This window comes from Aplysia californica, unplaced genomic scaffold (assembly GCF_000002075.1).
Source record: "Aplysia californica isolate F4 #8 unplaced genomic scaffold, AplCal3.0 scaffold00013, whole genome shotgun sequence".
Taxonomy (NCBI): Eukaryota; Metazoa; Mollusca; class Gastropoda; order Aplysiida; family Aplysiidae; genus Aplysia; species Aplysia californica.
This window is the reverse complement of record NW_004797283.1, coordinates 259,794-275,939: the sequence shown is the minus strand read 5'-3', so window position 1 is coordinate 275,939 and position 16,146 is coordinate 259,794. Positions and strand designations below refer to the sequence as shown.

General features: G+C 35.4%; 1 protein-coding gene across 4 annotated transcripts in view; it reads right to left on the bottom strand.

The window, feature by feature from the left end:
* LOC101862467 (dynein intermediate chain 2, ciliary) overlaps nt 1-16,146 on the bottom strand; it is a 29,685-nt gene that overhangs the window by 12,474 nt on the left and 1,065 nt on the right. For 3 of the 4 annotated variants that reach the window (XM_005090117.3, XM_005090118.3, XM_005090120.3), the window contains exons 2-7: nt 4,980-5,021; nt 4,182-4,238; nt 3,412-3,459; nt 2,430-2,510; nt 1,396-1,531; nt 814-825 (exon numbers count right to left, since the gene is read on the bottom strand). In XM_005090117.3, the coding sequence (XP_005090174.1) occupies nt 814-825; nt 1,396-1,531; nt 2,430-2,510; nt 3,412-3,459; nt 4,182-4,238; nt 4,980-5,021 (376 nt within the window). The remainder of the gene's footprint in view (nt 1-813; nt 826-1,395; nt 1,532-2,429; nt 2,511-3,411; nt 3,460-4,181; nt 4,239-4,979; nt 5,022-16,146) is intronic. The other variant, XM_005090119.3, reaches the window with a different exon arrangement.

Genomic DNA, 16,146 nt, shown 5'->3' with positions numbered 1-16,146 from the left:
ATAGCTGACCAGATAAGATAATAGAATTCAAAGATATAATATCAGTTCACTTGAAAAAGGTATTGAAAATATAATATCATTCAGCTTCAATTGTAGATAACATTATCACACAGCTAAACGGACATAGCAGCAAAATATTTGAGCTGCTCTGTAAGAAAGCACAAAAAAATAGCAAATTTGAAAATTAGTGGATAAAAAGCGCACAAATGAAAGAAATCTGATCCCCCCCCCGCCACATATATGTCAAATTATCTTCTCTCGACAGCAACAAATTAAACTTGATTTGTAAAATACTGGTCCCCTCTTAATTGCACTTGCCTTTCTCTCACGTTTAAAATTACAATAACCTCACCAACCTTTGGCACATACACAAGTCTTTGTTGTGTTTTTGTCAAACTTTGCTACACCTTTATTGACTTTGCTCTTTTGCCTGCTTGTTCACAACTTTGACCTCATCCATTCATTTAAATTTGAGATACGATGAACATATATAAAGAATCAAAGAGTACTTATCCCACTGGCTCACCTAAGTAAAGATGTGTCTACTTTTACATTTGAAAATGCAAAGCTCGGCTGCTCACTTTTTAATAAATGGTTGTTTTTTTTAGCAATACTAAAAGAAAAGAGAAAACATGCGCTTTGTGCTTGATGACCTTAGAAGGTTATAGGAAACTGATAACTTTTCAGGAATTCAGAAACTGGAATTTTTACTTTGAGGGGTGTCCATACAAATATTGCACATGTACTGTACATTTGACATTTCAAAACTGAAAGAATGAAAACTGTGCAGAAAAAAAAGATAAGAAAATTTACCTTCTTTCTCCTCTGAAAGTTAAAAGCAAAGACAGAAAGAAAAATGTTAAACAGTTATGAATCTAGAAAAATTCAAACATACATGAAACACCTTTACAACTGAAAACACAGCATACATTAAATCATTCAGGTAACTTTGCACCAGTACAGTTAGGCTTGTTAGCATTGTCTGAACCCTATATATCATATGATGCAGGCTTCATCTTTAAATATGTTTCATTTTAGATATATATGCATTTTACAATCAATACAAATAACTTTTGTAAACAGAGAGCTTGTTCTGTTCACCCATTAAAACTATTTGAAAGCCGGATTTAATTTTAGCAAAACCAGAACCAATGGAACATGTACCAGAAATGTGTCTGTTCTGTTTTCCTCAAACAATTCAGGAGTTTAGCCACACCACTTCTTACCTCTTTGGCTGGATATTAGTTTAAAACTAGTGAACACAGTATTAATAAAGAACCTTCTCAAATTTCTGTTAATTTGTTGGATACTGCTTATGTGCCCTTAACAATTAACAAGAATGGTTAGGAAATACTGAAATATTAAAGTCACAGCTAAAGTTTAAACTTTATTCACCTTCTTTTTGTTCAGAGAGACCCATCCGACTGAGTTGCCTTCTCGCCTCATCTGAATCCTTGTGCAGCAAATTGCCATCCAGTGCAAAGTGTACGGCCAGCTGATCAACACTTGAAGTCTGTTTGTACTGGCGCTCCTGATATTGATTAAAAAGAAGATGCAAAGGTGGGATCCTTCTCCGTGGGCTGAAAGTTTATGTAGCAGAGGTGTTTCAGCTCAAAACATTTTTGTCTTTTCTTGTTGTGTGTATTTGTGAGTGCATATGAACCTTGCAACCACACAGTTCTTGTATAAAACCAAGACAAATTTCTCTTCATGGGATGAACAAAGTTTGTCACTGACACGGTCAAAACAACTGATTACTAGAGAATTCCAGATAACTGACACATTAATAAAGGACATCGTGAGATCAATGGAAAGTGTTAATGGAGTATGTGTTCCCATCATGATATGTGTATGGTACTTCTTAATTTTCAAACCTATATTGTTTATTTACAGTGACAGGAACCAAACTTAACCAATTCATTCCTCCCTACATCTCAGGAGCTTACCACAAGAAGCTAAGGGTTATCAGAAAGGGACTTAGTTGTGTCACATACGTAAAGTGTTAGTGATGTCGCATTGGTGTAGAATTGTGCATGTAGCTTTGGATCACAACATCATGGATTGGTTTAAACAGAACACGTTTCCCAACTGCTCTAGGTTGGTGCTCATATTTTTTTTAAATAACAGAAATTTAGATGGATTCAAGACTCTTATATCACCCACCTGTGGCTGGTAGGAAAATGGTATTTGGTGAAACGTAAGTTATCACACTTAAACACTCATTTTCTCATATGATGCATCAGTGAAGCTACATAAATTGTAGCAACCTAAAGATAAAGGTTAAATAAATATGTAAACTCCATGGAGGATTCTTTCCACCTTACCTATTCCTTTTTTCCTTCTTAATTTTTAAAAAGACATTTTTCCCAAAAGAAAGCACAAAATGGTCATCTTAATGAAATTATCTTGTCATGGCGAAATTAATTTACCTTGAAGCTGTAGCGGACAATGTTCTGAGGGGCATGAGGATTGTTTGCAGTCAAGATTCTGGTGAATTCTTCTTTCAGCTCCTGTGGAACAAATAAAGTATGATAAGAAGAAAGGAAGAAATTACTTTTAGAAAGTGTAGTGTATGGAATGTTTGTGTACACTTACATGTAAAAATAAAAGGATGCAACTCAGAAGGTCTTTGATATCTCTGCGGTAAGTATGAGAGCAATTTAAAAAAAAAATTAATAAACATAAAAACCCAAAACACAACAGGTTGCACAGTCGAGCAGAAAAAAGCAACCAGAGAATTAAGAGACTGAAATTTAACTACTTGATTGTCTCCTATGCCTTTGTTAAATGTGTATATAAAGTACTACATGAACACCATGAGCTGAGTCCTACATCCTAACATTTGGTTTCAAATACACACACATACACACACAATTACACACACACACACACACACACACACACACACACACAGACACACACACACCCACATGCAAACACAAACAGTTTCGCAATAAAATGAGACAAATTCCATGTTTATCTTGCTTTTTCACAAAAATGCAATTTATCCCTCTTTTAAGAACTGTAAAAACTGTCAGGTTTTTTTCAAACACGACAAAAGGCATTTGACCGTTCTCAACAAGGAAGAAACCCATCCCGTGCATGTCAATCAAGTTCTTTTGTCAAGGTAAGTGATTTCACTCGTGGAGGGCAAGAGTTTGTTGGTAATTCATTAGGGCCTTGGTTATTCTAAATAATGTTGTATCTCAACGTATCATATGGTCAAAGTTGTTTCCTATAGTTAAATTTACAGCGAAAACAGATGTTGAATAATAGTTTGATGCTAAAAGAAGGTTGATGTTCTTAGAAGACTGCTCTGTAATCTGTATGTGACAGCTCAAATAAAATGTTAGAAAAAAATATTTTAACACCTAATAAGACTTAACGACTGGTAAAAAAGGAGGTACTGACCGTCTCATTCAGCTCCAGCTGGTCATCAGGTTTAACCAGGGTTTTTGCCTGGAAAAAAATAATTCAAATACTGGTTACATTGCAGTCTGGACACATGAATGGCTGCTCCTCCTTCAAGCCTCAGAATAAAAGAAAGAGTTCGAACAATCCAGAGTGAGTTTTCAAATATAAGTGAAGAAAACCCAGGGAAAATAAATAAGCTGTTGATTTGCTACCTGTGAGGAAAATTGTCTGCCAGAATAAGATCTTATAACGGCACTTTGTTCAATATCACAAAAGAATGATTTAACCTCCTGATTAAACTAACATTTTTAAAGTAAATAAAATAAAAACTAACATTAATGCAGCCAAAGATATGTAACAATTATTATGGACAATCTTGTTTTCACTAATTACAATCATGCTTCTTGTTATCAAATGCAAGAACTGAGAAAAGAAAACACATTTGACTGAAGCTTTCATGTTTTCGCCTTGAAACAATTTCTTTTCACTTTTTTTTGTACTAATATAAAATCACATAAACAATGGTTTTGTCACTTGAAGGCAGAACCCTCATTTTAATCCTCAGTGCTGAGAGGCCATTCTATTGGCTGGTCTGAAGAAAGAGAAAGACCCTCTGATGTAACATTTTCCTTTGACCTTTTCAATAGCGCTGCCCCCTTCCCCACACACACACATCTTCCCCCTCAATGATTTGAACATATGTAAGGTTCTGAAATGGCTTCATCAGAAATAGTAAAAGAAAAAAATAATGTTTGCAAATTACTGACCTGCATCCAGTCATCCTGCTCTGTGCCATCTCCCACTTCTGTTAAATCATCACCATCCTGGAATACAGAAGAAAACAAAAGAACTCCATATGTCACTCAGTGTAGTTGTGGCTTTTGTTTGCTTTCCTTTGCTCAAGTTCAACATGCCAAATTGACACAGAGAAAATTATTAGGACAGTGTTTCCCATCTCCCCTAGGAGTCATGACAACATGAAGATCTTTCACAGAGAGAGAGAGAAACATTGTAAGCCCTTTGTAAATTTATCAGCCATATCACAGTTACTCTGTCCCTTTTCCCCTCTGTTTTGTATTATTGATCTGTCTTTTTGGTGTAAAAAAAAAAAGAGATAATTTGTTTCTTTATTCGCAATAATAATTTTAACGAGCATATTGTTATGATACAGAGAGAACTACTCATGAAACTTTGCATGCTGTTGGATAAGCACTTGAGTAGCCAATAGTTTCAAGAGTTGCAGAAAATCCTAATACATTTCAATACAAGTAGATGACAAAATATGAATCCAAAATTAAGTTTTTCAAGCTAGTGATAGGCTACCGTTTGGAGTGACACGTAGAGTCAGGACTAGTTTGCTTGGAGAGGCTTTGTGAACTGGTACCCTTCCCATCAGAATGGGTTAAGTAAAGCTTTATCCAAGCTCCATGCAGTCACGTTCCTAAGATGGGATAACTTGAGCACCTGCATTTAAGATAACACAACAATAACAGAATTCTTTGATGAAAAAGGCAAGTCATGAAAGACATTTAAACGTTTTTTTCATTGCAATTCTTTATTCTTACCCCTCTTTTTGATCTCTTCCGTGGATCGCTGGTTGGTGCAGCCTGAAGGAGAGAAAGTTAGAGAAATGTAAAAATGTAAAAACAAAAAATCTTCTGCTGACAAGGACAAGAAATTTTGAGTTACCTTTCATCATAATGTGATTACTCTAGAATCAGGAGCAATCTGAATGACTGTTTCAAAGAGGCAAAAGGAAAAAAAACTGATTCCTCAAACAGAGCCATGAATGCAAGCTCTTGAAACAATCTACTTCTAACTTTTCTTCTCTGTGTAATGTAGCACCATTCACATACTCATTGGAATTGAAATTGAATATAAATGTTTAACACTCCCACTGACACAATTCACATTATTTAAGGGGCAGGCTGTTTTGACTCCAGCTGTCATGGCCAACATGGGTTGAAGGGGATTCTTTGTCCCAGCAGACAGACAGAGATACTTGATAAAAAAAAACAACACATCCCCACACAGTAACCAATTTCAAATCTTTCGTATGTCATGGCAAAGAGCCCAACCATTGTACAACAGATGCTGAGACAAAACAGGATCTTTTATACTCCGCCCATCTTGTTGGCTGGCAGATACGGTGGGTTGACCTACAATAACAGCTCTGAGAGAAAACCGAATCATGGGACTTTCTGCGTGGGAGGAAGGAGTATATGGCACAGGGACTTGTTGATAAGCAAATAAGAAGGTGATGAACAGATGCGTTGTTCACAGAAAAGGAATTATAAGGCCTGTGTCTAAAGTGATTATCATTTGGCTTCAAAAAAACTTTTAAGGCAATATCTTTTCCCTCTTTACTCATTTTCTGACAAGTGAAATATACCCCTTTAAAATATCATTTGGATAATTTTCAGAGTTTTTGTATATTTCATTTCTTTGAAGCTGGTTCTTGACAGAAGGCATACCTGAGATGAAATATCAAGTGGGGAGAAATTCCACAGGATCTACCTTATTCAGTATATTTAATCAAACAAGAGTCAGCATACTGGACAATATATTGTTCAAAATTTTGACCCATTGTATTTCTAAAGATAAATTCTCACAAGCTTTAAGTAGCTACAAATAGAAAAAAAATCCCATTCCATGTAGTTTTTTCCTCTACATGGTAACATTTTGACCTGCTCTGGTAAATTTCTGGCTCTGACTGAATCAGATTATTTTTTACTACCATAGTTTCAAATTCAGAGGCAGGAATATCTTTTTGAATACGGATCGCCGCTTAACCCTTTTGTTGCCAGGGAGTGCATGTTCCTACTGTCAGCACTGATTTTCAGCTGAGCTCGTAGCACAGGACAGCAGCCTAAAGTCTCAGTGCTAATCGTTGTGCGGTCTAGATCAGGCGTACTCGCGACATATTTCAGACACCAGGTCTTTGATTGTTTCACTTTTCTCGCTTTTAAAAAACCCCATTTCCTCCCATCTTTCTCATAATTTCGAATAATAAGTCAAAAAGTGAATTTATTTGCTTTTTTAAAGTCATTTCGATGTTTTAGTTTTATGAAAGGACGTGGCCGCCCACAAGCCAAGATCTATGTTTATTGATCGCTTGCAAGTCTATCAGTAAAGAAATACTAGCAAATTTGGTACTGATATGCGCATCTTTTATTCCCGAAAATGAACCTATGCGGTGCTTCTAGTTAAAACTTCGTACAAAAGAATTAGAGCCAGGTTATTAGTGTTACGTACATGTAACGTCATATAGGCAATCAGGACCGGTAAATTTCACCAACTTGCGTGACGTACATGATGCAGCAGCGTTAAAAATTGCCCGTCTTCATGACGTACTAGGTACGTCATAAGGCGACGAAGGGGTTGACAGGTGTTTTTGGTTCCGCATTTCAGCGGATCACCACTTAATTGGGTTACTGATTTTCGAGAACGAGGAAGAAGAAGAAGAAGAAGACACACATGATGGGAGAAATAAGACTTAACGACATGGAAAAAGTGAATACCTTCAAGATTGTCCACAAACAAATGCGGCCATCAGAGGAAATGGAGTAAAAGTTCATGTTGTTGTCTGCATCATCCTTTTGCCAGCGTACCTAGAGTTGTCAAAAAGATACAGTTTTGATCCATTTGTACATTTTTGTATAAACATATCTTTTTTAGCATGTACACTCAAAGTAAGAGTAATTTTTGCCTTCATATAAAAATTCTTTAAAAGAATTGTAGGGGTATTACATATGTTACAGAGCTTAAAAAACAAACATTGTTTCAAGAATGTTAGCACATAATGATGTCACAGAAATGAAAATAATGGTATATGTTGGTTAGAAATACACTTATTACAGAATCTTTCGCAAACTTCGTTAATCAATAAAATGAGAATTTCATAACATTGCTCCATCCGTTCCAAAGTATTTTTTGCACAAACCTTTATCCTATTTTCTCTATTATATTATATTTTGTGAGAATGTACGTGTAAGTCACCGAGAATGTTTAAAAATGTATACTCATATAAGAAATAATTTTAAAACATGTGCATTTGCTTAAAAATCAAGTCATATCTCTACAAAATGTCCTTGTCATAACTCCTCTATGGCAGTAACTCCTCGGAAGCATAGTTTATATCAACTGCTTAGTAAGACTCCCTCACACGTTGTTTTGAAATGTGACATTTGATGGGGTTTAACACTGAACAATTGATACAAAAACATGCATATGATTTTGATTTATCCTGTGAGGGAAATACGTAACAACTGTGGTCTTGTCAAAAAGGATTTTGGAAATTCTACTGAGGATTTTAAAAAACTTCTTATAATGACAAAAAACCTGACAACTGAAACACACCTGCCACACAGGGTCTGTGTGCTTCCCATTCTTAGCTGTGCACCGATGGATTGGTCCATCCCTCCTCTCAACTGTGCTGAATACAGCCACACTCCCATCATAGAAACCTGCTGCGATGTAGTGTTGGTGTTGAGGATGAATATCAAGGCACATAACTCCGCTGTCTGCCTCAAAGAAGCATTCAGGGAAGGAGGGGTTTTTCAGAGTCCAGAAGATAATCAGACCATTCCCTTGCTTCATGAAGTCATCTGGAAAATAGGACAGCAAAGATATAATTAGTGCCAAAAGAAAACCGAAAAAAGACCCCAAAAAAAGACTTTAAAATGGCAAGTGGTATGTTACTGGAAGAGGAAAGATTTGTAGATTGAAATATGTAAATATTCTCTTGACTTAAGAGAATGTAATATTTAACTTTACATTCTCAAATAAGTTTGTTGCACGAAAATGTTGTTGTTGCTGTTCGTGTAACTAATGACAAGCTTATAAAAGGATAACTAAGAGGCATAAACTTCACGTTCCTTTTTCCAAATTATTGCTCGTTTCTTGATACCTGCGTGGGTGTAAAACATGAAGAGCAAATGCACTTACAGGAACCGCATGACACAGCAAAAAGATCTTTGTATCCTGGGCTCCAGCAGACAGAGGTGATGGCGAGTTTCTTTGCCTTTTCAAAGGAGAAACGCCACAGGGGCAGGAGGGTACCCTCTTGGTCACGGTACTCGTCAGACACGTCCTCCCAGTACTTGAAATCTGCAAGTTATCAACAAAAGTTGGAAGGTCATGGGAACCACAGAAACAAAAGCTAAGGCTGCATCATTGAACCAGTCAAGACAGAAACTGTCTGAGGTGGATATCTTTCATGGTGGGATATCTCACTCCTTCCCCCACCCCTATCTCGACTGCTGTAACAAATATGTGATATAAAACGGAGACGGAATAGTCAAACTCATTAGATCTGAAAAAACTCAACCTGTCTAAAATGAAAAAAGTTGTTTTCATATATTGACTGCTTAGTATAAGACTACGCTATATATGTCATTAAAAAAGTGATGTATGACAGAATCTTACACTGAGCGGTCGATATGCTCTGAGAAACAAATGCACTGTTGATTTCCCAATAAATGATTAACAAAGTCAACCCTAAGAACATGGAAGTGTTCAAGGTTATGCAGCCAACAATGGCGGTCAAATGCAGGAATGAGTTCCCACAAAAGAACTATTCCTCAGATTGCACAAAAGTTACAGATTTTTCAATCTAATGGAAATCCAAACTTCTCTTTAATCCAGTCAACAGTAACCAGCATGTGCTTTGTTGCCCCTGCATGCTGGTTAAGATGTTCTTCCAAATTTATTACAGCATGACATGATTTGACGAGTAAGATAGAGAAGGAAAATATGGGAAAGAGAAGGATATGATGCTGTCTCTATAAATACCTCCCTTCCTAATCTTAACTCAAACTTGTCACTCTGTTCATTGTTCAAACGTGTCTGAGACATACTTTTTTCTCCTTCTCCCCATGAGATCGCACTTCAGAAATGAAGTTTAACTGAAAATAACTTTTTGACCATGCTTTTACTAATAAAACAGCCCTTTTCAAAGCTTTTCTCATGAGCGATTGTTTAAAATCCTGTGTCCCCATAGAAAAAAGGCTCCTATAATACCTTGGGCGATGTCATCATAGGTGTTCTGATTGACCATGCGTTCAACAATCTTTGTGGCAGACTCAATTCTAGAGATGTCATCATTCTGAAAGTACAAAAAGCAAATGTGTTATTGACACTCTTGGTGACACTTGGGGTAAAACTGATGTCAGTATATAACTTTTCACTGTAAAAGGGACTCATAGATTAAAAAACATGTTAACATTTAACTGACTTAAAGGTCAAATTAGGCAGATGAACACAATAGCACCAACAGGCCAGAAGAATATTTGATAAATACACAACTGCCTGATATTTTACTCTTATCTAAAAAGTACTCTTTTTCGTTGTATTCTTATGAAGCATTCTGCTTCAATCAGAAAGATTTTAGTTTCTAGCTTGCTATTTTCCCCAACCTGTAACATTAAATGTATGCAATTGGATGTATTATACTCACAGATGTCTCTGTCATGGTGAACTTCTTCTTTGTTTTGCCTTCTTCCTTCCTTCCAGGCAAGACTTTCTTTTCTTTTGACTTCTCCTGTATGGGCAATGACATGAATTTGAAAGCAGATTTTAAAAAGTGAACAGCAGTGTCAGTCTGACACAAAGCAATGCAGAGAGCAGTAGCAACAACATCTAACAACAAGGATAAATTGGAGTAAAGGATTAAAATGCTAAGACTATAGAAAAATTGAGGTAGAAATATTTTGGCATCTTTAGACAGTAACAAATATATAATAGCAAAGAAAATAATAAGTTAAAAGGGGTTCACCTTATATTTAGACAAACAAAAATTGCTACATACCTGTTTTTCAAAATCTTCCTGATAAGCATCAAAGATTTCCCACTGTGTGACATTGGAGGCAAATGAGGCTCTTGGTGGTGGCTCTGTCACTGTGCCACGGTCCTGGACAAAAGAACCAAACACATCTCTCAAAATTCATGGACGAATAATGCAACGCAGTAAGATTTACAAATTAACAGTCAAATGAATATAGGAAAATCACCAAACATGGTAAGGGATTTTTAGTTATCACGGGACATACATACATTGCAAAGTATTCATCAGAACTGTATCTGTAAATTTACAAGATGCACTGTCTTCAAGCTGATTTTGAATACTGGTATACAGTTGAGTATGCGTAAACCGAACATAGTTAATCCAAAAATCACAGCAGTGAACCGATAGAAAATAAAAACTGCAATTTCTTTTTCTTTTATTGGTCCTTCAGATTTTAGTTTTAGCAGACTCCACTTATCTCAAAGTTACAGATATATAGTTATCACCTGAATCAATATTTTGATGACAAATAAGAATTAATAATTTTTTTTTAAAAGGGTATCTTACACGTTTGATATATACTTTGATTCATATCTTAAAAATTCTTAACAAGATATATCTTCTGTCCTGATTTTTCCAGCAAAAGTATTAGTTACGATACTCAAAAAGCGCAAAATCCTCTGACAGTACTGTTTAACTAGAACACTAAGCAAACAATCAAGGTGAACACTTAATTACAATCTTACCCTGAATGGATTGTTGTAGGTTTGAGAAGCTCTATCACTGAAATTGAACTGGTTGGTCAGTTTCTTCTCTTTAGACCCTCCTTTGGCTACGGGTGGGGCAGGGGAGGCTCCCTCCTCCCCTCCTTCCTCCTTTCCCTCTCCCTCAGCTCCGCCTTCCTCTCCTCCTTCTTCAGCGGCTGCTCCACCTTCAGCTTCTGCCACTTCTAATAAACAAATCACAAGGAGAGGTTTGTGACACACTGTAGCTTCACTTTTTTGTTTTTGTTTGTGTTTTATGGCACTTTCAACTCAATAAGGTCATATAAGTGCTGAAGATTAAAGGTGTTACTAGAGAGTAACATATAAAGTAAAGAAGGAGCAGAGACATAGACAACAGATGTTTAATAGCAAAGAAAAGGCAAATTACATCAGAGCACCCACCAACCGCACACTGTAGCTCCACAACCAAACAAACATTATATAATTCTAGCCATTATTACATGGCTGAACAACATTATACACATTTCAAACTATTCAAGGTGAAGAATTGTGAAGCATAAAGGTAGGCCTAATACAGTGCAAAACACAAGAAATGAATAAACGACTATGTTGGAGTTGCAAGCTTTTTAATGAAGCCCAATATTTTCTTAAACAAAACTAAAGCTGTTCTTATAATTATATTTTAAAACAAGACACAAATATATAAATCAGTGGATGTGAAAAAAAGACTGACACTTACACTATAGTTCCAGAAAGCTCAAAGTTTTCAGAAACACAACATTGAAAAAAAAATTGAGAAAAAACAGATTTATTGATTTATGTCGGAAAAAGAGCAACAGTATTTGATACAAGAAAAGGAACAACAATAAGAAAAAAAAAGGAAATGCTTTCTAAGTTTGCTATGAATATGCCCAAAGCAAAGGTGATATCAATTTTGTGAGCATCACAATTTTAAAAAGTACAAACAGAAGAAGCTTGTTGTTCTCCTGCAACCCCCCCCCCCAAAAAAAAAATTTAAAAAAATTGTGTTGCTGGTTATATTTGTTTTTTTTTCCTTTCTAAGTTTATTCAAGCATTTCTGAGAAAAACTGAAGAAGAATAAAACTCTAAGCAACATGCTAGTAACTGGGATGTACGATGTACAGAAGCTATAACAAAGAGTGAAAAGAAAAAAAGAAATTGTATGTAGGCCCATACATATTATGTCTTTATAAACATCTGTTTAAATACAATTTTCAAAAACAGAAAGACTCAGACTACTTGAATCAAGTCAACAGAGGAACAGTTAGCAGCTGCAATGTAACTCATAAAACAGTCTGCCACTAAACCATCAACAAAATGATAATAATACCTTTAGACCTTTGGAGTACCATTCCTTTTTCTATATTCATACCTGAATATTTTTAAGTCCCTGAAATTTTCTGTATGATGGGATGGTAACTTTTTCAAACTCTTGGAGCCTTTTCAGAGCAGAGTAGTTATGAAGTAGTGCCATGCTATCCCCTTGTTCATGCACAGACTGCATTGCATATTCATGAATTAAGTTTCTGAATATAAACAGCGCATTTATTACTTAACTGTCACTACTCAGTCCCATTAACAGAAGAGACTTTTGAGGAATTACACAGTTTAGAACTCTTGCTTGATTAGGCTGCAATCAGTTTGTATTTTAAACTTGTTTTGTATCCACAATTACTGATCCTATAAAAGGTACACTCAAAAATTCAATTTAGGCAATAACCCAAACTGCATGGATATTAAACATTGCTAATAATGACACTCCCACAGGCGAAAAACAAAAATTTATCCTACAGCGATGCATAGGTGCTTTGGCAAGCAATCGACATATAGCATTTTTTTGGTGTTTTGACAAAGAATATACTGAAATAAAAGAACTTTGACGTGCACAAGCTACTAAAAAAGGGCAAATAAAATAAAATCAATCACAGTAAAATAATCCAAAGAGGAAAAAAAATTTCACCTTCTTTTTCTTCTGAAAATTTCAAATGACAATTCGGTTTTTACATTTTCTTTTAGTACATTCAAATTTAATGAATCGGTTGAATTGAAGGGACAAAACCACCTATTTTTGTAATAAGTCACAGTTACACATGACACCACATTTCCAGTAAGTTTTGAAGCAAAAAATGATTGTTTTACAGGAGATAAATTAAAAAACAACTTTACCTCATATCTGATAATTGCGATTCAATTTAAATACATGAAAGATGTAAGACGTACAGAAAACTACTTTGTTATTGTGATATATGCTTGATATCTTCTCATCATCTGGAAAACAGATTTTTTTAAATAGCTGACCAGATAAGATAATAGAATTCAAAGATATAATATCAGTTCACTTGAAAAAGGTATTGAAAATATAATATCATTCAGCTTCAATTGTAGATAACATTATCACACAGCTAAACGGACATAGCAGCAAAATATTTGAGCTGCTCTGTAAGAAAGCACAAAAAAATAGCAAATTTGAAAATTAGTGGATAAAAAGCGCACAAATGAAAGAAATCTGATCCCCCCCCCGCCACATATATGTCAAATTATCTTCTCTCGACAGCAACAAATTAAACTTGATTTGTAAAATACTGGTCCCCTCTTAATTGCACTTGCCTTTCTCTCACGTTTAAAATTACAATAACCTCACCAACCTTTGGCACATACACAAGTCTTTGTTGTGTTTTTGTCAAACTTTGCTACACCTTTATTGACTTTGCTCTTTTGCCTGCTTGTTCACAACTTTGACCTCATCCATTCATTTAAATTTGAGATACGATGAACATATATAAAGAATCAAAGAGTACTTATCCCACTGGCTCACCTAAGTAAAGATGTGTCTACTTTTACATTTGAAAATGCAAAGCTCGGCTGCTCACTTTTTAATAAATGGTTGTTTTTTTTAGCAATACTAAAAGAAAAGAGAAAACATGCGCTTTGTGCTTGATGACCTTAGAAGGTTATAGGAAACTGATAACTTTTCAGGAATTCAGAAACTGGAATTTTTACTTTGAGGGGTGTCCATACAAATATTGCACATGTACTGTACATTTGACATTTCAAAACTGAAAGAATGAAAACTGTGCAGAAAAAAAAGATAAGAAAATTTACCTTCTTTCTCCTCTGAAAGTTAAAAGCAAAGACAGAAAGAAAAATGTTAAACAGTTATGAATCTAGAAAAATTCAAACATACATGAAACACCTTTACAACTGAAAACACAGCATACATTAAATCATTCAGGTAACTTTGCACCAGTACAGTTAGGCTTGTTAGCATTGTCTGAACCCTATATATCATATGATGCAGGCTTCATCTTTAAATATGTTTCATTTTAGATATATATGCATTTTACAATCAATACAAATAACTTTTGTAAACAGAGAGCTTGTTCTGTTCACCCATTAAAACTATTTGAAAGCCGGATTTAATTTTAGCAAAACCAGAACCAATGGAACATGTACCAGAAATGTGTCTGTTCTGTTTTCCTCAAACAATTCAGGAGTTTAGCCACACCACTTCTTACCTCTTTGGCTGGATATTAGTTTAAAACTAGTGAACACAGTATTAATAAAGAACCTTCTCAAATTTCTGTTAATTTGTTGGATACTGCTTATGTGCCCTTAACAATTAACAAGAATGGTTAGGAAATACTGAAATATTAAAGTCACAGCTAAAGTTTAAACTTTATTCACCTTCTTTTTGTTCAGAGAGACCCATCCGACTGAGTTGCCTTCTCGCCTCATCTGAATCCTTGTGCAGCAAATTGCCATCCAGTGCAAAGTGTACGGCCAGCTGATCAACACTTGAAGTCTGTTTGTACTGGCGCTCCTGATATTGATTAAAAAGAAGATGCAAAGGTGGGATCCTTCTCCGTGGGCTGAAAGTTTATGTAGCAGAGGTGTTTCAGCTCAAAACATTTTTGTCTTTTCTTGTTGTGTGTATTTGTGAGTGCATATGAACCTTGCAACCACACAGTTCTTGTATAAAACCAAGACAAATTTCTCTTCATGGGATGAACAAAGTTTGTCACTGACACGGTCAAAACAACTGATTACTAGAGAATTCCAGATAACTGACACATTAATAAAGGACATCGTGAGATCAATGGAAAGTGTTAATGGAGTATGTGTTCCCATCATGATATGTGTATGGTACTTCTTAATTTTCAAACCTATATTGTTTATTTACAGTGACAGGAACCAAACTTAACCAATTCATTCCTCCCTACATCTCAGGAGCTTACCACAAGAAGCTAAGGGTTATCAGAAAGGGACTTAGTTGTGTCACATACGTAAAGTGTTAGTGATGTCGCATTGGTGTAGAATTGTGCATGTAGCTTTGGATCACAACATCATGGATTGGTTTAAACAGAACACGTTTCCCAACTGCTCTAGGTTGGTGCTCATATTTTTTTTAAATAACAGAAATTTAGATGGATTCAAGACTCTTATATCACCCACCTGTGGCTGGTAGGAAAATGGTATTTGGTGAAACGTAAGTTATCACACTTAAACACTCATTTTCTCATATGATGCATCAGTGAAGCTACATAAATTGTAGCAACCTAAAGATAAAGGTTAAATAAATATGTAAACTCCATGGAGGATTCTTTCCACCTTACCTATTCCTTTTTTCCTTCTTAATTTTTAAAAAGACATTTTTCCCAAAAGAAAGCACAAAATGGTCATCTTAATGAAATTATCTTGTCATGGCGAAATTAATTTACCTTGAAGCTGTAGCGGACAATGTTCTGAGGGGCATGAGGATTGTTTGCAGTCAATATTCTGTTGAATTCTGCTTTCATCTCCTGTGGAACAAATAAAGTATGATAAGAAGAAGAAGAAGAAAGTTACTTTTAGAAAGTGTAGTGTATGGAATGTTTGTGTACACTTACATGTAAAAATAAAAGGATGCAACTCAGAAGGTCTTTGATATCTCTGCGGTAAGTATGAGAGCAATTTAAAAAAAAAATTAATAAACATAAAAACCCAAAACACAACAGGTTGCACAGTCGAGCAGAAAAAAGCAACCAGAGAATTAAGAGACTGAAATTTAACTACTTGATTGTCTCCTATGCCTTTGTTAAATGTGTATATAAAGTACTACATGAACACCATGAGCTGAGTCCTACATCCTAACATTTGGTTTCAAATACACACACATACACACACAATTACACACACACACACACACACACACACACACACACA